General features: G+C 39.8%; 1 protein-coding gene across 1 annotated transcript in view; it reads left to right on the top strand.

The window, feature by feature from the left end:
* The window catches only part of LOC139717422 (ral GTPase-activating protein subunit alpha-1-like), a 99,871-nt gene extending 79,600 nt beyond the window's left edge, over positions 1-20,271 (top strand). The window contains exons 41-44 of the mRNA XM_071628925.1: positions 6,388-6,506; positions 8,883-9,011; positions 17,002-17,199; positions 17,814-20,271. Of these exons, the coding sequence (XP_071485026.1) occupies positions 6,388-6,506; positions 8,883-9,011; positions 17,002-17,199; positions 17,814-18,040 (673 nt within the window). The 3' untranslated portion in view covers positions 18,041-20,271. The remainder of the gene's footprint in view (positions 1-6,387; positions 6,507-8,882; positions 9,012-17,001; positions 17,200-17,813) is intronic.
* Positions 20,272-22,790: the final 2,519 nt, after the last annotated feature.

Genomic DNA, 22,790 nt, shown 5'->3' with positions numbered 1-22,790 from the left:
TGATTCTACAGGATTGGAAGCTGCAACTACATTGCCGCTCGGCATGCAAAACGGGATGCTGGCGCACAAGTCCTGGTATTAGGCTATGTAGGTTAGTGGAGCAGAGCTAATTGATACTGACAAAATTTACCCCTCTGTTGAGGTTGAAGGAAGGACGGGATAAAGCGCGAAGCAAACTTGTCAGTTTTAGCACGAGGTAATTAGAATGATGGATCAACAAGACTTTCCCATCTAATAAAATTGATTAGAGTAGATGCAAAGTGGTCAAGCACGCAGCATTACCTCCAAGAATACTTGTTAGAAGGCGTCGTGGCTTTGCTGTAATGATATTCCATAAGGGTTGCTCCAGACACCCTGTTCACTGACTGCAGGTATTCTCATACAACCTGTGTAGTGATCTCTACTTCTTTTACAAGTTGTATCTACTCCCATGCAGAACTTGGCACTTGTGCCGATGTAGTCTGACTTTCGATGTATCTACATTGCATGTTCTCTTTCCCCTTGATTAAAGCCTGTGATTACTTATTGCAGTTTTGCATCGCTATTTTGAGTAATTAACAACAGATAAGCGTTGACCACGCTTTCTGTCTGTGAGATGCAAATGTTTGCCATGAAGTCTTTATATGGCAGCATCAGGCCGGTACGAATCCAAAGGGAAATGGGTTTCTTAAAGATATCTGTCAAGCAGAACTATGCTCATTCGTACCCGTGATAGGTACCTGATAGGCACAGGTGAGAGTGTTGTGGAGTGTACGGTCACATGTGAGTGGGTAGTCAATTGGCTGCAGCAAATGGCGAAAATTGGCAAGCAGTGCGCAGCAAAGAGGAGGGTGTAATGGATCCAGGGTGTCTCCCTTCTTGAGCGACAAGAGCAACCCAATATTTGTGCAACCAGCAGCAGTGGAAAAATGGAACAATCATCGCAGGTAGAGTTTCCTCGCTGCACAGAAATCTGACACCCTATTTAAACAATCATAGCGATGCATTTCGAAAAGGGGGGTGGGGAATAGTTGCCGCCCCCTTCTCCAATACTCTACTTTTCTCATGAATTTTCATGCAGCCATATCTGCATGTTGCATGCCATCATATTGACAATGTAAGATAGAAATCAGGGGCCCGCGGAGAGAGAGAAGGGGTGCTCTATTACCAAGCAAATGCAGAAATTGATCACTTGATACAAGGGCCCCCTTATTGTGTGTTCCAAGTGAAAATTGAATTTAGCACATTTATGCACAGCTTGTAATTATGTCTCCCAAACCCAGAATTGATTCACCTGTGTGTGACATATTTCCATTCCCATTTCCAGTTTTGGGTAGATGCAGACATACAACCTAACCTGGGGAATGATGTTAATTATTAGTGCATGATATGCCCCAGAATTCAAGTAGAGACAGGGTTCCCCCCCCCCCCCCCCAAGAAAAAAGAAGAAAACTACTAGTGACCAAGTGGTTTTTAGAAGTGAATTTTAATCCAGTCTATGCTTCTATCCACGCTTAATTACAGTATTTTCCTGCAAATAGGGCCCATTTACAAAAAATCAAGTATCCATGGAATTTTGGTTATCATTAAAACAAGCAGAAGAATCTCTTTTTTTTTTCATTTGTTTTCTTTTTAAGGTTTTAAGGAAAAGAAAATCTTCAATATCTGCAGTATTGTCCATATTTGAAAAGGACATAAGCAAATGTGGGGGCATTTTTTTGTTGTTCTTGTTGTAATTCAAGTAATCTCTGATGACAAAGCATCAAATGATCACATGAAACCCATTTACACACATTTTTACAAAAGTGATTTTCTTAAATCAATTTTTGAAATGCCACTCTTAGGTTGATCATTCGTGTGTGTGGACACCCCCAAAAAATAATTACCAAGGTAATTGCCCTGATCAACATTGTGATGCAAAAATCAGCCCTTCAGATTGATGGATCTTGATGGGATTTTTTTAAAACCCTCACAATAAATTGTCTTTTTCAAATAAAAGATGTGAATTTTGTTTCCTCTCATTGTTGAACTCATTGCACTGCAGAGCCAAGGTGAGAGTGGCCCGGGTCATTATCCCGGTCATTTCATTGTTTAGGCATGCACAGCTTGGAGATTTAAAGTTCTTTGCTTGCAACCCAGTGAGTTTAGCCAATGTGTGAATGAATATAATCAATTTTTGCATTGCGATGGGGGGGGGGGGGGGGGGGGAGAGGAGGGGAATTATAATTCTTGCATGTAAATGGGCCCAGTGAGTGCAATGAAAAAAATTTTTATGGCTCCCAATCTTTTTTTTTTCTCAGAAGACTTCCGGCACTGTTATTCTGTTGTTGCCGTGGTTACTACACTTGTGCTCCAGACCAGCCAGATACTAGGAGTAGTGTTTTAACAAAGGAGGTTTGTCTGTCGTACTGTCTTGTTCTTCTCTCTGTCTGGCTGTCTCAAGATTAGCAACAAAATAGACATTTAAAGAATTTGATCAAACTTGATAATTGCAATTTTGCAGAAGGCTTTTTTTTTATTCCTTTCTTTCTTGTTTTCAAGACTTAACTCCAGGAATGCAACCTGGAGTATATATGACGTGGGGAAGAAGTAAGTCTCTTTGTTTGTCAAGAAAAATGCAAATGCAATATTCTTTGTGAAAGGATTTTTTTATCCCGCATTCATGCTTTGAGTGTGATGTATTTCTAATTGCATCTTCAATGTAGCTCAAAGAGTAATCTAATGTGCGAATGCAATGACAATTGGATGTTATCTCTCTTGAATTTTATGTCTTAAGACAAGACATTCAATAAAAAGAAAAAGTGACTGATAAATAAACCTCTGTTAATAATGAACAATAATGCAGGATATTTGCAATTCCCCTTATGACTCTGTGAGAATGCTCAAAGGGCATGAGAGATTACCCACACAGCATAAATGGAAAAGAGATTGTACTTCATATGCAATTTTTTTGGGGGGGCCATGGTAACCACCAATGAGTTATAACCAAGAAACTTTCATTCTCTTTTTTAGTTAAAGAGATGAAATGTAGTTTACCCACTTTGCAAATTGTTTTGAGGTACAGTACATTAGTGTGTACCGGTGAACTGTTTGCCCAGAATCTTGGGGAGTATTCCTTTCAAATTTCCTTCTAAGAGTTACCCCTTTTTTATGCCTCTGCCATGAAGTGGTGCCGGAGGCATTATTTAAGAAATAGAATTAAATTTGTTTTACCCAGTAAATGTTTTTACATAAGATGCTGCATTGCTGATTTGTCTTCACATAATCAATGGAACATGGAAAAGGAAATTTTGCTGTGTTTTCACTCTTATTATTGCATTCCTGATTGATTTTGTGCATTTAATAACAGGGAATTGTGACTTTGAATGACAAGTTAAACAATTCTAGATTTAGATTATTCCATTGGGGAACTTGAATATATAATCGTTTTTGTTTTGTTGTGTTATGTTTTGTGAGTTTTTTTTTTTTGGGGGGGGGGGGGAGGTGGGTGGGGGTGGGGGGCACAATTGATTTTTTACCCCCTTTTGTTTCCTGAGTCGAAATGGTCCTTTAAGACCTGCATTCAACTGCCCCCAGCGCATTTCAGGGCCCGCTTGCAGCAGCATTGGGGCGGCAGCCGTCTGGAGCAGCTGGTGGTAGGAGCCTGCCCCTGGTTAGTGAGTGGGCAGGCATTGTTCTGCCCCCTTCCCCCCATATCCCTCCTGAATGGGCCGGTGGAATTTGATGGAAAGCAGTCTAAAGTTCACTCTCCCTCTCGCCTCTCGTCCCCTCTCCATCTCCATCTCTCGCCCTCTCCTCTTTCCCCCTCACCCCACCTTACACTGTTTCTCTGTCTTTCTGCCCCCACTTCTTTCTCCTTTTTTTTTCCCCTCCCTCAGTGGTCACCTGCCAAACAATCAAACACTAATGTACACAATGGCAATACACTCACTTCATCTACATATACATACATGTGTATATAACCAGCTGTTCATGCAAACACTGCTACTGTATACAAACTGTAGGCCGGTTCTGTAATGTATTCAGATTTTATTCATGCTTTGTTCACAAAAGTTGCCCTACACGACCGCAAAGCTTGCCGGGAGACTTGCCCTACCTAGCAACCACTAAGTGAATTCCTGCCTTTGGAACATAATGGGAGGGAATGCTTGGGTGAATGAAGTGCTTCATTACTAGGCTGTTGGAAAAGAAACATTAATGAAATGTGATACATTACTAGATACGGTCTGTTGGCGGTCATTGTTTTTGCGTAAGATAGGAATTGTAAAGATAAAGCTAGGAGAGAAGAATAGTGAAATGCATGAGAAGTCTAGAGGCCAGCCTGCTCATGTCCTTAAATTTGTTGGTATGATTATTTTCTCCCAAGGACAAGGTGGGCTATTCCATCCACCTATATAAACTCAAGCCCTGTTGTAACAAAGCCTTGTTACCATGACAACGTCCAGGTAGCACTCGGGTAACTTTTTTTTTACCCTGCCTGTCAAAACGGTTCCCACAAAATGTTGCTTGGATGTTGTCACGGTAACTTTTGCCATACTCTGCCCAAGCCAGCTATAAAGGTAATTACGGCGACATTGCCCTGACATTACCTGGGTAAGCCTTCTGTCAGGATGCAACCATGGTAACATTCCTTTGATATACTCAACATGCATATATATATATATATATATATATATGTGCAACATTGCAGTTAGAGAATGACAGACACACCGCATGCTGATCATGTGCATGGATTGTAACCACTGATCTCTATGTAGTTGAGATCAGTGACTGTAACCACGTTTTGTTCACTAACACGATTACCTGCCTAGATGTGCACAATCTAGCTATAGGTGGTGCTGGCTGGTGGGCGGGATAGTCGTATCAGTGGACACAGCCTCTTTGTGGAAACCTACCTGGAGAAGGTTTTTCGGTGTGGTTCTGTTAAAATGGTACCCCTTGCTCTCTCCTGTAGTCTTATTGCCCGAGGCCAGGAATTTTGTCCTCTTAGTGTTGTTGCAACCTTGTCGCGGTAAGGACTGTTAAAACATGGCTTCAGAATGCACTTTGCGTTCATACGTTGTTGCTTTGTCAGGCATGCCTCAATCAAGCTTTCTGGATGTAAAGAAAAGTCTTTGTTATGTAGAGATTCGAGTGTGTTAGTGAATTGGTCTCTTAGGATTGCACACAAGACTAGAAATTTTGCTAGGTCATTTTACAGAACTGTACTTGCATGTTGTTTTTTTTACATATGAAGAATGTGTCATGTAAATTTTTATCATGGTACTTATCAATTGCCATTTGATGGAAAAAGCATTTATTCCAATTAAAAATTCAAGTACTTTGCATTCATCTAAATTAGTATTTGAATTAGTAATCATTGCCATGATTTGCAGGGCCATGAAGTTATCTGATGCCAAGGTGAAATAGCACAGTACCAAGTAACAGGGTGTTCAGATGCAAAAAAAATAAAATAGACTATACTCGAACGGTATAGCTATACCAAAATGGTATATCCATACGATGAATTTCTACATCTGAACGCTGACTAATGAAAGGACGTACAATAGAACAATGGTCAGAGCATCATTTTGAACTAGAACTCGATAATGAATCAGCATTCCATCGTGTCCATTGTATGTCTGAACGTATAACGACCATAGAATGGTATAACTGGGCGGGGCTTAATGGGAGCGTGCACCAAAGGTGACCCCATAGCTGTCACTCATGACCATAACAGCATGCGCAGTGGGAAACTACACATTTATTTTTTCATGTTTTTCTACGTTTTCCAGAACAGTCACGACTAGCGTCTGAATGGTCTGTCGGCCATACGATGATTCTTTATACGTCATTTCTTTATCGAGTTTTGGTATCAACTGGCTTGCGTCTGAACAGGGGATTAAAGTCACTGTCAGCCATCAAGTCACTTTGAGAGTGTGAGTTTATGAAAGAAATGACACCACAGACAATCCTACAGTGTTTCCTTTGTCTCCCAGCCCATGGCTTGGAGACTAGGCGGTGACCTTATGGCGACTTGAGTCTCCGCGATGTCTCCTAGAGACTAGCCTAGTCTCTGTGGAGTCGCGGGAGAACTAATATGTTTCAGTGATGGTACGAAGGAGGGTACAATTGCTTTGTGACATTTCACAAAGTAATCACACGAAACAGCGTGCGACGTCACAATTGCTATATTTCACAAATAATGTACTAATTGGAAATTTGTGATATTAAAGTGACATTTTCCAAATTTTATACCATGGAGTATCAAACATGCCAACATTATGAAATGGTTGAAAATACCTACAATCACATGGAGCTCTTTTAACCAATCACTACAGGATAAATTGTTGATCCAACATATAATTCTGTCTAAAACTGTTGTAAGAAGACAATATTTCAATGTGTTCCTTAACCGTGAAATCTCAGCTATGAGGAACGTGCCAAGTACCTTGACACCATCGTGAAAAACCACAAGGACTCGTCCACTTTTGAGGACTTCTCAGCTCACGTCTTTGAGCCAGCACTAGCCAGGCAGAAGATCCAGAGTAAGTTCATTTCTCTCTGAATTATCCATTTCAATCTGAATAGTTTTTCAGAACAATTTCCCCTTTGGATTGATGTTAAAGCCCAATCAATCCAGAGAGTACTCTCTTTCTATGTTGCTAGGCAACAAGGTAGTATTCTTTTGCTTTTTTTAGTTTTTTTTTTCTTGAAGAGATAATGTTACAGAACTATATACTGATTGAATTATTTTACAGAGTACTGATGATGATGCAATACTTGCTCAATTTGATGATTGCATTTATTCTCCAAGAGTCTTAGAAAGTCAAGAAAAAGAACATAGATTCATTGGAAAGGATAATTTCTGAGAAATCATACCTGTGTGAAAATTGAAAGTGTGGTTTTTTTTAGCTGTGGAGGCATTATTATGAACATATGTATCAAGGACTGTTTTTCTTTTGTTTTTGATATGATAATTTGTTGTTCAGCAAAAAAAAGAACAAAGGTGACATGTATCTCTCTTTTATACAGCAGATCAAGCAGTATAGCTTGGTTTGTGAAGGTTACCAGTGCATACGTTGTTTATGCAACAAATCATTCTCAGGTTCATTTTTTTTTTCCGGCATTCTGTGATGTTTTGCACTTTCACACAGAGGGAGGGGAAAAATGCTTATTCCGTTGATAATGTGATCATGAACTATAAAAATCGCATATGAATCAATATTAGTGAAGATGCATGATTGATGGTCGTATGTCTGGACCCCCATCACCTCATGCATTCCATTAGGTGATTGGAGTTTCTCGCGCGTATGTGCACAAAAATATTTTGGGTAGGAATATGAAATGTACGGCTGTTGCAATAATCATAGGATTCCAAGAAACCCAACTGATTGAGTGAGTGATATGTTTTAAGCAGGCGAGTCTGTGGTGATTTTATGTTTGAGAAATGTGCGTGCTGAATAGGTTGGAATCATAATAGCTGTCACATTGATAAACCATTTTTTTGTAATGACATCAATTTAAAAAAAAAAAATAGAAAAGATTGTCAACTTCTGACCAGAGCCACAGTGCCATTGGATAATCCGGTTGATCCAGATGACATATTGTCATAAGAGATGAAAGTGCTACCTGATACACCCATCAGATGTATATTTTTCCTTGAGAGATTCTGGTCAAAACTATGGGTAGAGGTAACTCCAAAAGAGCTATTCAGTGAGGGGCACAGCCTTGAAGTGAATGGTTCTTTTCGAGGCACCAAGGCCAGTAGTTTTAACCAGAAACTCAAAATTAAGCAAACTTTATTTGTTTTATATGTTGGATCAAAAATTTAAACAAAAGAAGGGGAAATGGGAAGGGGAATATGCAAAGCGAGAAGTCGTGTGGTGGACGCGATGAAGGGATCCTACATTGACCATCATAGGAAGCAGGGCACGATGTCAGAACTGCTATGTGATTTTGTTTTAAAATGTTACATTTCACAGAGTGACGGTACGAAGCAGTACGCAATGTCAGAATTGCTTTTTATGACATCATAATTGTTTTGTTAGGATTTGTTACATTTCACAGAGTGACAGTACCGTGGCACAGTGCACTATGTCAGCATTGCTTTGTGATGTAACAATTGTTTGTTTAAAAAAAGTTACGTATCAGAGAGTGATGAGTACAAAGCTGTGCACAATTCCAGAGTTTCTTTGTGACATCATATTGCAAATAGTAATACTATTTGAGAGATGTCATCATAGAAGTGACATCCTTTTGCACGTGTTATTTTATGGCCAAACATGCCAACTTTCTGACTTAACTGAAAATACCTGTAATCAAGTGAAGCTCTTTCGACCAATCATTAGAGGATAGATTTTTTGATCCAAAATATAGCAGTGGATAGAGTGAGATGCCATCGTCTTGTTGCCCTGAATGTTGCAGTGTCTTATACTAGTAACCAGCTTTGAGAGGACTGCCATACTAACAGCTGCTCTGAGCTACATGGTTATGTCAAGAGATATCCTGGAAAATGAAACTGTTTTTTATGTTCCTGTGTACCAACGAACAGAAGAGGAAAGGAAGTAACAGGACATGTTAGAAAAACATGATGGAATTCATTTTGGAATTGAATTACATATAGGCTCAATGCATCAGGAAAAGGAAAGGAGAGAGGGAGAGAAAAAAAAAACACATTTATAGAAAGAAAACTGCTGCACGCTGGCAAAAATCTTTAAGCTGTGCAAAAGATGTGAAATAGGCTTGAAACAAAGTGACTCCAGAGCTGTGTGCTATCAGCAGCTAGTAATGGAGATGCACATGTCCACCAAGTGATGGATGTATCTCTTTATTCTTGCATTAGCCACTTCTCTGACCTAATTGGAGCTGTTCTGTAGTCTCTCCATTAACTTTATACCCCCCGCTTCCCTTGCACGCATCAGACACCAGGTATTTCACGAGCCCCGAGTCATCGGGCAGTGCCCCGGCCCATGGCCATGGTCTGACCTCTGTTGATTCCAAGAGCTCTTCCTTCCTGCCAACAAAGCTTCAGCTCAACGCCAAATCTGCTGGTAATAATAAACCCCTCTCTGATCTCTCCCCCATAACGGTCAGGGGAGCACACCGCTTTGTCCAGCGACAGAGGACACTAGTCCGTGTTTATTGATGGTGTCCTTGTTGTGCAGCTTGTGGTCAGTCTTAATCAGTCTAACTTCAACTTTAATCAGCGCTTACATCCTATATTCTCTTTATCTTCATTTGTCACTGAGCGTTATCTTGAAACTTGAACTCTCTAACTCTGGTGTTTGAGTGGGTTTCTTTCTTTTGTTTCTTTTTGTTTGCACTGCGATAGTCTCACAATATTCCCTGTGTATCTCCCGGGCTAACTGTTCCTCTATATTTGTGTATGTTATCAGGGGGTATACTTATAAACATTGCATGGCTTGCTTCTTCTTCTTCTTTTTTCTTTTGTTGTTGTTGTTGTTGATAATATTGATGTGTATTATTGCATTTTTTTCTTTTATTTTTTTGCTGTCATTTACACACATATCCACATACTGTTCACAAAACTATGCATTTCCTGATTTCGTGCATTACACTTATTTCATTGAGTTTGCCATGATATAATGGTGTGTGTCTGTCTATAGTTTTGGAGTGCAAAATAGAATTTAAATGTACAGAATGTTAGAAGATCCTTTGAGGGAGCTACCCATGATGAAACTACAGTCATTATGGATGAGGTAATTTTTAGCAAGAGATATCTTTCTATGTGATCAAGATGAATGGTGACTTTCTTAATCATCTCTTATCGTCATGGTGATATTTGTGAAAGGCAAATCAGGTTATATGGGTCTTTGCATATTTTTTCTCTTTGCTTGGGTTTGTTTAAAACCATCCAAGACTTTGGAATCTGTCTGAAGATATGAGTGCAAATAAGATTTTGAAAAAGTAACTTTCTTCAATCTTTACAAAAGCGTTTGTCATAATTTCAAAATTTGATTGCTTATCCGCATCTCAGAATTGACAGTTGAATTTATATACCTCATTAAATTTCTTGCCAGAAACCTGTCAGTTTGCAGCACTCTTGAGCGTGTTGTGTGTATTTGTGATGCTTGCGGTGTTTGTCTAGTTTACTGCTTTAAAGTCTACACTGTTCGTAGATAGGAGGTATACATGGAAATATAGTTGTCCATACACCAGTTCAGTTGCACATGACTAATGGGAGGTTGAAGTTAAGATTGAAGGTTGAAGTGTGTGCCATGGTAATGATTTCTTCTGTGTGGTCACATTTTATATCCTGTGTCAGAATAACCCTGATTAATGTGATATCATTATCATTGTTTATGTTCATTAACACAAACTAAATTACTGAAGGGGGAGGGTTGTGTATGTGTGTGTGTGTTTTGTTTGTTTTTTGTTTGTTTGTTTGTTTGTTTTTTGTAGTAGTAGTACATTTTATAAAGGTGGGAAGGAACATTCATAGATTTGTAAAGTCCCCCTGTATGCATGCAGGTATGTGCTGTGATCTTGTACTTATTGGAAGGTGCTCAGGATTTTCGTGGCTTCTAAACTTATCATATTGCACTCAGTGAACTTTAAGTCTCTCCAGATTTGTGTGGGTGGTGCCCTTACACATGCATGAACATGTCTAGTGAGTACAACACTTGGCTCAATTTCCACTGGATTTTTGTTGATGTGGCGCTTTGGTGTATCATGTGTCAGAATCAGAGTCCTCAAAAAGCTACCAGCAGAAATAATGGTGCTAAACTAGCTAGGAGGGTGTTTTTTGTGAGAATTAGAAGCAGAAATCACTGCCTAGCTTGCATGTGAGAGGATTTACATAGCATCACTGTGCAAGATAACTTGGTTTTGCAACTAGGCATTCCTGTTTATGCACACCACATTCCATAACTTTCACTGTACATTTAATCACATTTTTAATTTCATGTTAACTTTCCCGTGTATATGGCAGGTTGGTTTTTGTTGGCTTTGAAAGGTGACTATAACTCAGGAAAGAAAATGACAGCGGAATGAAAGTAAAAGAAGCATAGGATATAAGAAAAAATTGAAATGTCAAGAAATTTTTCAGTTTTCATGCTAAAAATGATATTCTGATATTTCATAATTGTCATCTTACTACCCAGCAATCTTTTATTTTTTTTAACTTAAAAGATGTCATTAATATCTCTTTTTTGGGGAAGGGGAGGAATAAAAAGCTGTCTAACTCCGCTAAGGACTCAACGGAGTATCCGTTTACATACCGGTAGATATTCCAAAACAAAAATTCTCACGGACATTGATACAATGTATTCATGCCGTATAGTGGACATATTGTAAGCAATGTTAAGACCGTGGAAGTATCCATAGGTAACCATTTGAAGTAGTTTACTGTTGCCTTAAGTAGACAATGATTTTATGAAGTATCACATAATTTTCATTCTGATTTGTTGTCTTTGTTTTCCTGTTTCATATATGATATCCATGGGGCTTTTTTTTTTGGGGGGGGGGGGGGGGGATAAGCTCCTTTTGTGAAAGCTGTCAGTGCTATAACATAAATGACGTTCTGATGGTGACTCTTAACCTCGAGGATAAGCTTACTTCAAGGACAAGCTTGTCGTTAAGTATGGGGCACTAAGTGTCGCATAGTCTCTCTTAACACAAAATGACAATTTTATGACGAAATTGGTTTTTTGTTTTTGTTTTTTGACAAGTGATGTTAATTTCATCGACAAAATAACAATTTCATCGTGAAATTGTCATTTCATTGACAAAGCTTACATTGTCACTTGTCAATGAAAAAACAATTTCTTCACAAAATTGTCGTTTCATGACGAAAGAGACCATGCGACATTTGGCGCCCGTACTTAGCTACGAGCTTATCCTCAAACTTTAATAGCTTAATCCTCGAGGTTAAGGATCACCGTCTGAACGTAACTATTGTCTTGTTGTCATTGTTATGTGCCATGTAACCAACTGAAGCTGGAAAATTACAATCCCTGTCTCCCGCTTGCCGTGTGATCTGATTTATCGGTCAGCATGAAATGTTGTGAATTTGTCATACTTTCTTCATGCTCTCTAACAACTGTATGATTACTCTCACTGCTGTGACATTTACTGGCTGGATTTGAAGTTTCAAATGTTCATTAACTTAAATGCAGTCCTTTAATTCATACATCAACCACAAACCATATAATGTCATTGTGCAGTCAAACATTTGGACAGATTTTTCCATTTTAAAAGGCATCCTGCCAAATCTTAGGAGTGGGTGAAAATTTTGTGTTTTTTATTTCAATCTTGTATGTTTGCTTTGCTTTGTCTTGTTTTATTTAATTTTTTATGTTTTGTTAGATAACATAGGTTTTTGTTTGTGGCTTAGCTAATCCACATTGTTGCAAGACAGCAATGCCACTTAGTTTTTCCATAATACTATGCGGATCTTTTCTTACATCTTTTGTTTTGTTTGTTTGTTTGTTTTCAGGTGTGGGTGAGATGGGGCTGTGGAAAATATTTGCATGACAAGTGAAGATCAATTTGATAATTGGCAATGAGAGTCCATGATTGCTTGCATCCTTTTATCAATGTCCCTTTTTCTCCCAAAAGGGATACTTAAAAGTAGATAAAGTGTTAGAGCTACTTAAGGCCCTGATGCCGTCTTGAATAAATGCACACTGACAGTCTTCTTCCTGTCTTTCATTGTTCTTAAAACAAGATGTGGTGTATTACTCGTCGGCCAGAAACAAATGTACGTTCCCTTTTGAACAGAGCTGACGGTACGTGTAATCGCCTCCTTGTCTACATGCCCCCACCTCTATCAATGCATGTACTCACTGATGCCACCCAGTGGAGGAACAATTTAGAGTTAACCACTTCCCTTTTTAGCATCACTCTCTCCTAACATCACCACCACCTAATGATGGGCTTTTGATTTTGCTGGAGTTGTTGTGTATTAGGAGTAAAGTGAGAGTCCAGTGTTTTTTTATATACTTTCAGCTGACAACTTGGTTTAGGTTTAACACCCTCATGCCAACATTTAGCATTTCATTTCAGGGTGTCTGTCACCATTTGTGATCAACTGCTTTTTGGTATACATCTTTCAGGAGAGTTTTACTTGCCAAATGGGTCTAGATTGGGATTCTGTTCATTTCTCACTGCTCGCAAAGTTTATTCAAAGTGATGTCGCCTCCTCGTCTTCTAAAGCAAGTCCGTTCATATCTTGAGATTTGCTCAAAAGCCGCATATACTGTATATATGTTTTTACCTTGGCAGGTAGGAAGACAGAGTTATAGTAACGGCACCAATGTGCCCTGCCTAAGAGTGTACATGTACGACGTGGCAGGGGGAGATGTTTGCTGTGATAGAACCAGAATTGAGGCGAGAAGACGGGAGGAAGCTACCAGGATGTAGAAATGCATTTATCAAACCATGTTGGAATTTGTCTTGCTCTCTGCAGTGGCGACAAACTACCTCGCCCTCCCTCACGAACCACTTGTGATATTACCTTTCAGCTAATATGAAAGCCACTCGATGAGCTGGATCGTACCAGTAACTTTGGTATTAAATGAAATAGGAGACAAAAAAAAAAAATGTGTGCAAATACTGACATGCAGCCGTTGTAAAATTTTCCTTTTGCTTGTATCTGTATGCACTGGAGGGGGGAATCAACAGAGTATGCTTGTGTTTGCCTAGGACTGCGATTCTATTTTCTTGATTAGTTTGTGCATGATGGAAAACCGTTCAGGTGCCAAGAATTCAAATTAACGCTTATCTCAGCCATACCCAGTGGCATCATAAATCAAGTACCTGTCATTTTATATCACCAAGATGCTTCTAAACTTGCCCCAATCGACATGAATGCACAAGATGGAAGGGGGACACACTCACTCTTTAAAAAAAAAAAAAAAATGGAGAAACTCAACACTGGACTAATTTGTTGGTGGAATGGTTACTAATTAAGAATGATATTGCTATTTGCCAATGGCTTTGGATTGACAAGATAATATCTGGCTGTACAATTTTGGGAGCTCATTTTCCGTAATAACTGGAAATGAGCGTCGGGTCGTGATTAATGAGAAGTGTCATGACATGCTGGTCATTCATATCGCCCCGCGCACCGCTAAGTACAAGGCAGAAAATCTCGTTTGACAGTTTAATTCGTGTCTAACTATCACTAGCTGTTTGTATTCCTACTAACACGATGGATATATTGAATATGAGCATGTTGCTCTGATTTGTTTCTGCTACAACGCACACCCTGAAATTCATCCTCCATTGGCTGAAGAGAAGAAAAAAAATATATGTGCCATATAACTCTGCAGATAGTGGTATCAGCTATATATCAACAACCTCTTTTTATAACAAAAAACTTATCATTCTGCCACACATTTTGATATGCAATTGTATAGATTGCCTAAAAGTTTTTGTGTCAAAAGTATTGATTTCTTTTTTACCATTTTCTTTAGTGCACTAGGTAATCATAACTCCAGTGGCAACTAAACCAACACTGACATCACATGCAATGAAATAATCAGCATGCTGGCAAACATCACTAAGTCTGCATCCATTAATGCTGAGAACAGTGTTGTGTATGATTTTTGGTGTCAGATGCAGATCCTAGTAGATCATATTTGTGCAGTAACTTCTTTAGTGATTGAGATTTGATTTGAACTGACCTAGCAGCACATCTTTCAACATAGCATGAGAGGTGTTTTGTTATGAGGTAAATCATTCATCTTGAAGATATCTTCTTTGCCATCCATGTGCCAGTTTTTTCTCTTTTTTTTTAAAGATTTGGTTCTGTTTTGTTCAGACAATACTTAGAACAAACTTCGGCAAGTGTATAATTAGAAAATTATGTGTGGACAATTCATTGATGTGAAGTCATGGCATGTTTTTGTCCTTCTTTTTCAAATATCGCTAATTCCTTGGAACTTTGTTCACAAAGGGTTGACCCAGAAAATACTGAAAAGTTGAGAACTTCAAATCGGGGTTTGGAATGAAGCATATGCCTGTATCCCGTCTGTGTTAGGCAAAATGTAGAGCTATGCAGTTGTGGTTGAGTGCAGTGTGTTTTTGACAGAGCAAGGGTTCTTACGGTGTGACACATAGGGGTACATTGCCTGCTGTACCTGTGCCAGAATTTAACCAAGAGTAAGGTTCTGTAACACCCAGGTAGGCTATGCAGATCTGCACTAGTTATGGTCTCTTACCTCACCGGTGTCAGTCCCCAAGCAGCTGATTTATCATCTGGATCAGTTTACACTGGTGCAAACTCATAATTATGATATTGACAGAATGAGCAGACTGTCTGTGTGTGTGTATATGCCTGCCTATGGGCTTCTGTGCGCGTGTGTGTGTCTGCGGTATCACCCTACCCAACGCTGTATACTTATTAAGATAACTTATATCCTCACTATAATTTACAACTAATAAACAATATTCTAATACGAAAAACAATCCTTAAACCTTCACTCAACTTAGATTTAACATACTACTTTGAAACAACATAGCGTTATACTATCTTTGTTCATTTTGTGTCTGAAAATTTACTCCTAATGTGCAGATTTACATAATGTGCAGGAGAGATGTGTGGGGAATGTCTATATAAGATTCAATCTAATTTCCCTTTGTCTGAACTTGTTGCAGTGATACAGTCAAGCCAAACAAATGTCCTTTTTTTATTTCTTATGGTTATTTTGCACAATGATAGAGATGCAATTGATTGTTCGTCTTTACTGTTGTTCTGTGAGCCCTTGATTTTGTTAACTGAGTAGTCTTGAAGAGAAATACAACAAAGTCACTAGATAAGGGACGACCTGTTAAACAGCTGCCACAACATTTCATCCATGGCTGCTCCATGACACTTGCATGACTAGTGTATCATTGTTTCGCGGGAGATGGTGGGATAATGCCTGACTAAACAGGAGTCAGTATGATTCTCAGTACTCGCAGAATGTTTTCCCTGCTTTTCACATTGTGCGATGTAGCGTGATCTTTGATTTCACACACACAGTTGCCAATTGCCATAATAACTCGATGAAATAAGGCCACTGTCATGCATTGTGAATTCTGTATTGACTTTCGAGTGTTTTTTATACCATGCAAACATGTTGGAAAAGGTAAGTATACTTCTATCCATCTTTCCCCAAACCCTAAATAGAGATCAGAGTTTACAATGAGTTGAGTGCTCTGATCGAGGTCTGGTTTCTTTCCTTGATGAATATGTCAGAGTCCTGATAATTTGCCTGAGAGCAGTATTTATTCTGTTCTTCATTGATCATATTAAAATAGTCATTATTTGTTATATTCTCTTCCCTCTTCTAACTCTCCCCTCCCCCTTTCAACTTTGTCTCTTTTTCCTACCATGTAATTCTTTCTGTGTGTCCATCTATACGTGCCTGACTAATTACCGTTATATTTTTCAAATAACACTCATCTAAACATCAATCATTTGGCTGTGCCCTCCAACATCTTGTTTTACTACATCTGTCCGTCCACCTATGTCCCATCTAACAATGCATTTTTAATAAACTTATGTTGACATGTCTTCTGGTTCTTATCTTATCTTATATTATATCTCTATCTTCAATTTGATGTTTACTTCCATCTCTTGTTAATTTGTGTTCAATTCTATATCCCCCTCCAATACCACTCCTGTTTATGTTAACTGTTGTACCCACTTTTGAAACGTCTATGTTCCTTTTACCTCGTAAAACTGTATCCTAATTTCTCCCCTTATATGCTCTTTATGTTTCTGCATATCATCTGTTCATGTCTTGTTTTTTTTTCTGTAATGTATCTTTATTGTATCTTTTCTAAATTATCCTAAATTGCAATAATTTGCCTATATCCTATATCTTTTCCTTTTCTAATTTTGTGTGTTAAAATTGCGCATTTCTTCCATTCTTCCACTGCCCTGTCTCTCTGTTGTCTTTGTATTTGTCTTGTGCCTCATTTTTCGCGTAAATCATATTCTCTCTCTATCTCTCTCTCTCTCTCTCTCTCTCCTGTGTGCTCTTTCCCTCTTTCTCTCTCCCACTCTCTGATACCGATGAACTTGAGCAGAAAAGCCCCACCAGTCCTCGCCATCGGGGAGTGTGACGAGGCCCAAGAGTTTCTCCCAGCCGGAGAGACTGATTCTCTCCAGCGCCATCCAGGGCCAGTCGGGATCGGCGTCCCCGTCGACCGCGGTGAAGGCGGCCGGCAGCCAGGGAACTCTGGACAGGCACTCGCCTCGTCTCGGCAGCCACAAGGAAACCCGGGGTGGGTCCAGTTTGCCGAGATTCACGACTTTCTATGTTTGTGGATGAGTTGAGGCATAGTGCTGAGCCTCAAGAGATTCCCTCTCTCGTCGGTGGGTGGAGGGGTCGTTCATTGGTGTGCTTATGAGATAGGATCCCAAAGGGTGTGAAATGAAACAAGGAGGGCATACAAATCTTTCCTCCTGTTAATCAAGGAAAAGGCAAGGATATCCTAGTAGAGGAGTGATGTATATTACAGATAGAATCCATGCCCATTACAGTGTAGGACTTGTGGTTGACAAAGTTTATGCATAGGTCAGGTCAAATCACTCTGTGTTAGATATTACACATTCCAAAAAAGAAAAAAAAAAAAAAAAGATGTCCAGGAAAGTAATCATAATTCCTACATTGGTCACATGTTATTGTAATCATGTACATGTAATGTTTTGCCATCTTCCTCAAACATAGAGGACAAATAATGAAGTAGCACATCGCCCTATGCAGCTCGATGTAGCTTCCCTTTAAAATGTTCGTTAAGCATGTCTTCAAAGCATTCCCACCAATATGCCATGTTCATGTAGAGATAAGACAAAGTGGCGTGATTCATTTTCCCCATCTCTCTCTCTCACTCTCCAGGGGAGGAGAGGACACCATCTGGAGAGATTCCAGAGAAGAGCACCCAGACGGATCTATCTGCATCATCCAGCTCTATCACCATGGCAACTACAGCTTCTTCCACGTCTACCACAGTCCCTGGTATCAACCCCAACAGGCCGCACAGTCGCACGAAGCGACAGTCCTCGTCTGGCTCGGGGACCTCTGAGACGACTCCTCCAGAAAGCCCAGTGACACGCAAGAAATAACGTGCAGACGCCAGGGTCGTGAGGGACTAACAAAATAAGCATTACAGGAGTGCGTGCCCGACTCTGGCCGAGACCAACACAATGTCACCTGCGATAGCTGCTGTTGAGCAGGGTTCTCTTCGTCCTCTTGCTCCATTACGAGGGCAAAATGCAGGACTCCCAAGTGGAGAACTGATTGGGAGAGGCGTCTCCTGTGTGCAGTCTCAGGTTAGGGGCAACTCTCTTGTGGAGATACGGTGGCAGAAGTTCCCTGGTGAAAATGGTCATGGTTTGAAAGATGTAAAGCGGTGGCATGCACCACAATACTAGTACCAAGCAGCATGGCTGTTCTGGAACATCAGGAACTGTGCCACCGAGATGAGAGGAAACTCGTGATACCATGCTAGATCAGCTGGCACGACACCATCACGAAAGAAGAAGAAAGACGAGGAACCTCATACACGTAATCGGAAGTCTCAGGCTCCAGATGTCGAGATCTCGCAAGACTCTTCGCTGAGAGCCAGTGACCTTCAAGTTCTCGTGTCTATCTTTCTCATAATGTCACCAAAGACTGCGATGACCACATTAGCAGCAAGTGCCGGTATTTTGGAAAATTCATCAGATTCACAGCTCAGCGCATGGCTGGCAGGGAACCGTAATGATCCCAAATTACCCCATGCACCATAGATAGACTATATTACACTTGCAAACTCAATTGAAAGACTGCTGCATTGATTGATTGTGTGTCTCATTATTTCTTGGTCACCGAGCTATAATGATATTCCATGGCCGGTTCCAGAGAAGTCCATGATGACAATTTTAACGTTTGTTGCTCATGATTGTAATTCATCCGTATCAAAATTTCGCGATGCCCCTATCAAACAAGCTAAGAGGAAACTATCCAAATCAATGTGCAAAGATAAGAATACATTTTTGACCTATCGTACAATGCAGTCATACACTTTTTTGCATCACTAGGCAAGAGAGGAACAAAACATTAATATCCCCTCTGCCATACCGTGTCTTTAGAATAAAATCCAGCAAGGTTTGCTTGCAACCACTCTTTCACATTCAGTATGTTGTTTTTAGACCAGCAGCAGTAGGCCTTTTTGGTTTTCTTTTAATCATACAGTCGATGCAACCATCTTGTATCTGAGCTGACCGGAGGCAGAAAGCTCACCTCCTCCTCCCCTCCCCCCTGCCCTCTGCCCCGCCTCCCTGCCCATGCCCTCCACAATGCTGTGAATCCACCAATAACTAGATCATCTATCTGTCTGTGCCAGCTTTGCATCATGCCACAGCTTCTTGCTCTTCTTCGCCACACAACAAAGAGACAACACTTGACGGTTGCAAGAAATTTGGGTTCAGTTTATTTGAACTGCACTCTTTGTGTTTTCCTCCCCCCTCCCCTCCCCCCATCAATCTGTGCACTGGATGAAACTGAGCATGGATACAACTCAAGTTTGTTCCCGTTTGAGATGCACCAAAGTATTATCTCCATAAGATTGCTAACGATTCTGTGATTCATCCGTGTCTCCACGGTTCTCGGCGATACATCATTTGAACATGCATCCAGAGCTACAATTTCAGATTCCTGCAGAAAAGTCTGTGCGGACTGCAAACTTTTGTGTGTCTGGCATAGATTTAGAAAAAAAAGGGAGCATAACGTTTGCACTATTCACAGGTTACCTCAATAGATTTTAGAGCAATTCACTACTTTCTATCACTGCCACCTTGTATAAGTAACTTATTGCATGAAGGATATTTGTAAAGATAGAGAAATTAAATACACGAACGCTTATTACTTTTTTTTTATGTGAAAGATTCTCGGCAAATACTGATGTTCTTGTCCTCACATGCATAACTTACACGATTTTGTATGGAAGATTTTGATGTGATACCTATTTCACCAATTGTCTTATTGCATCAATAGTGTAAGGGAGATTCTTCATAGGAAAGCACATGATAGTCTTTTGGGGCAGGATTATTGTAACATAGTGTTGAATGATAAGCCATGTTTACATATCAGAACTCCAATTAGGACACTCTTTATTTGTCAGTTTTTTAATATTAATATCAAATGGACATACATGTTTTGTGATTGTGATTTGCAGCTGTAGAGATGAGCAGTGAAGCACCCAAAGTATTAAATGTAAGAACAAACGATCATTTCAATAATGCATGGTCTGTGGAAAGCCAGTTTGTGCTGAATTGAAACACAAATATGCACTATTCCATGCAAGTCATTTCCAAAATTGTCAACACGGCTCTGATAAACTCAGATTAACCAGTAGCGTCGGCATTGTCAACATGAACAAGATGAACTCTGATTAACGTCTGGAGCAACGAAGAGCCGATATCTATTCAAAGTGACAGCGTGTCTTGCAGTGACATAGGTCACCTTTTTATAGGGATGATACAAGACAATGCTCCTACCCAAATCTATACATTTAGTTACCGTGGTACATTTTACACTTTGGACTGATTTATTCCTTCATGCCTACTTTTGCATGTGCAGAGTCCACTGTCGAGAAAGTGCAATACTGTGTGAAATGTGTGTATGTAAGTTTCTTTGTATCCAGCTTATCACTCTTTCACATCAGGTGTCTCTGTTTTGTTCTGTTTTGTTTTTAGTTGGGTTTGTTTTTTCACTGTGTGCTAATGTCCGTGTGCATCTCCCTCAAACACACTGGATTTATCTTACAGGATTTCTTCCCCCCCCCCCCCCCCCTCCCTGTGATTGGGGGGGGGGGGGGGGGGGGGGGAATGTGCTCTGGTAAATGTCAACATTTTTAAAGCCAAACTGTAATTAATAAGCTATGCCCTCTGTTGTCATGCAGATGTGTTGATGGATGTCCAATTTATGTGAAGTCAAGGTCCTTTAGTCTTAGTGTATATCTCAAGAGTGATGCAGCTCATTACAGTGTTCACAATAATTGCCTGGTGTTTACGCGAAAAATGATGATTGCTCTCGGAGAGATTCTCTCTCTGTTCCCCATTATTTGTTTCTGTGTACATAGCATACTTTATGAAATCCTGAATTTGCTGCTAACTTTAAACATACTTTGTTGTGGTTTATGAAATCCTGATTTCGCTGCTAACTTTAAAGGACTGTGTCAGCTCATGCACTCTCTTATTTCTTCCTCATGAATGATTCCCTCTTTTGATTGACACAAATTTAGAAGATGGAACTTCTGGAGAGGGTGAGGAGGAGTTGCCTGCATCCAAAAGTATATTGTAACTACAGTCAACCTCGCTTAAGTTGACCTTGCACAAGACGAATAATCACCTAAGTTGAAGGTCTTTTCAAGTCCTCTTCTCTTTATATTCTGTTGATTTTAGTCCCTCAAAAGATGATTTTTCTCTAAGTCGAAGTTATTTCTTCAGTCCAAATAGATTTGACTTAGGCAAGGTTGACTGTATTTCCAAGTGTCATATTTGAATTGAGTGACTTTTATGGGGGGGGGGGGGGAGTAACAGATCACAGCCTGTGCATCACATTTGCATGGAAGAGCTAGTATGTAGCCAATATACACGAGTAGAATTGGCATAATGAGAATAATTCTACAGTGTGTAGCAGCTCTTCAAACAGAAATCAGAAAAGAAGAAATGAGATTGGTGGTATGTACTTGCTCTCGAGCCTTCTCACTTTTCATCATCATCACCTCCATCATCACTACTACCACTGTCATCACCATCACCACTATCATCATTACCGCCACCCTCATCACCATTATCATTTAACATCCTCTCTCCTCACTCCATTGGGTTTGGCTGTTTCCTCTTCGTGCACATCCCTTCATTAGGCTGCCTAGTCTCTACTCCATTGGAAGGAGACCAGATACCTTGATGTCCACTGCAAAGTGTCTCTTCCCAGGTCTTGTTCGGGTCTGCTCTGTGGTTTTGAACCTGACGCTGAGGTTTCTAGCCGTCCTGTGGCTTATGGCTGTCATTTTCCCTTACCACACACCCACGCCAGCTCATATCCTTTGCTTGCTCAATGGAGTGAAATCATTTTATGAGTGATCAAATGAAAGCCATGTAGAGAAAAATGAAATCTTAAACCTTGAAAAAAAATATTTAAAATCATAACAAGCAAAATGGACATGCTTTCCTTTTCTGGTGAAAATGTGCATTAATATGAAGAATCGAAATGGATTGAAAATATGCAGGAATGAATGATTATTTTATAGTGGGAGTGAATGAGTTCCTGTTCATTAGTCTAAATCCTGGTGCCCTTTGCTGTGCCACCTGGAAAGAATTGGAGAGAGACACATGCTGCCACACAATTCTGACCGTAATCCAGCAACAAATTCAAATTCCTGTCGTGAGATTTCAATAGAGAAGATCTATACAGGCTATTAAAGCAATGCAGCAATTCTGTAGGCACCAGACTCAGAAATATCCCCTGTTTGTGATGATACTGCACCTTGAGGGGACAAACAATGAATTTTTAACTCTTATCTTTTCTAGACTACCTTGAGAAAAGTGCAAGCAATCGGAGAGCTAACCCCCTCCCCCCACAAGAATATAAATGAATAGATGAAGGAATAATTCATGTATCAATTTTTACTGTACAAGCAGTTTTCTAATTGTTGCTTTGTTTACATTTAGGGATCAGCAGAGATTAGAGTGTATTGTGACAAACTTGACGAATGAAAAGATAGAATATTGATAACAATATTACTGTTGTTGCTGTTCTTTTCACATATCCATCTGTCATAGATTATTTCTGGTGAGTATGATTTTATTGAGACATTAAACATTATAT

Source organism: Diadema antillarum, unplaced genomic scaffold, assembly GCF_040938485.1.
Source record: "Diadema antillarum isolate AM-2024a unplaced genomic scaffold, OU_Dant_1.0 scf00000007, whole genome shotgun sequence".
Taxonomy (NCBI): domain Eukaryota; kingdom Metazoa; phylum Echinodermata; class Echinoidea; order Diadematoida; family Diadematidae; genus Diadema; species Diadema antillarum.
Note: the sequence above shows the minus strand (reverse complement) of the source record. Positions and strands in the feature narration are given on the sequence as shown.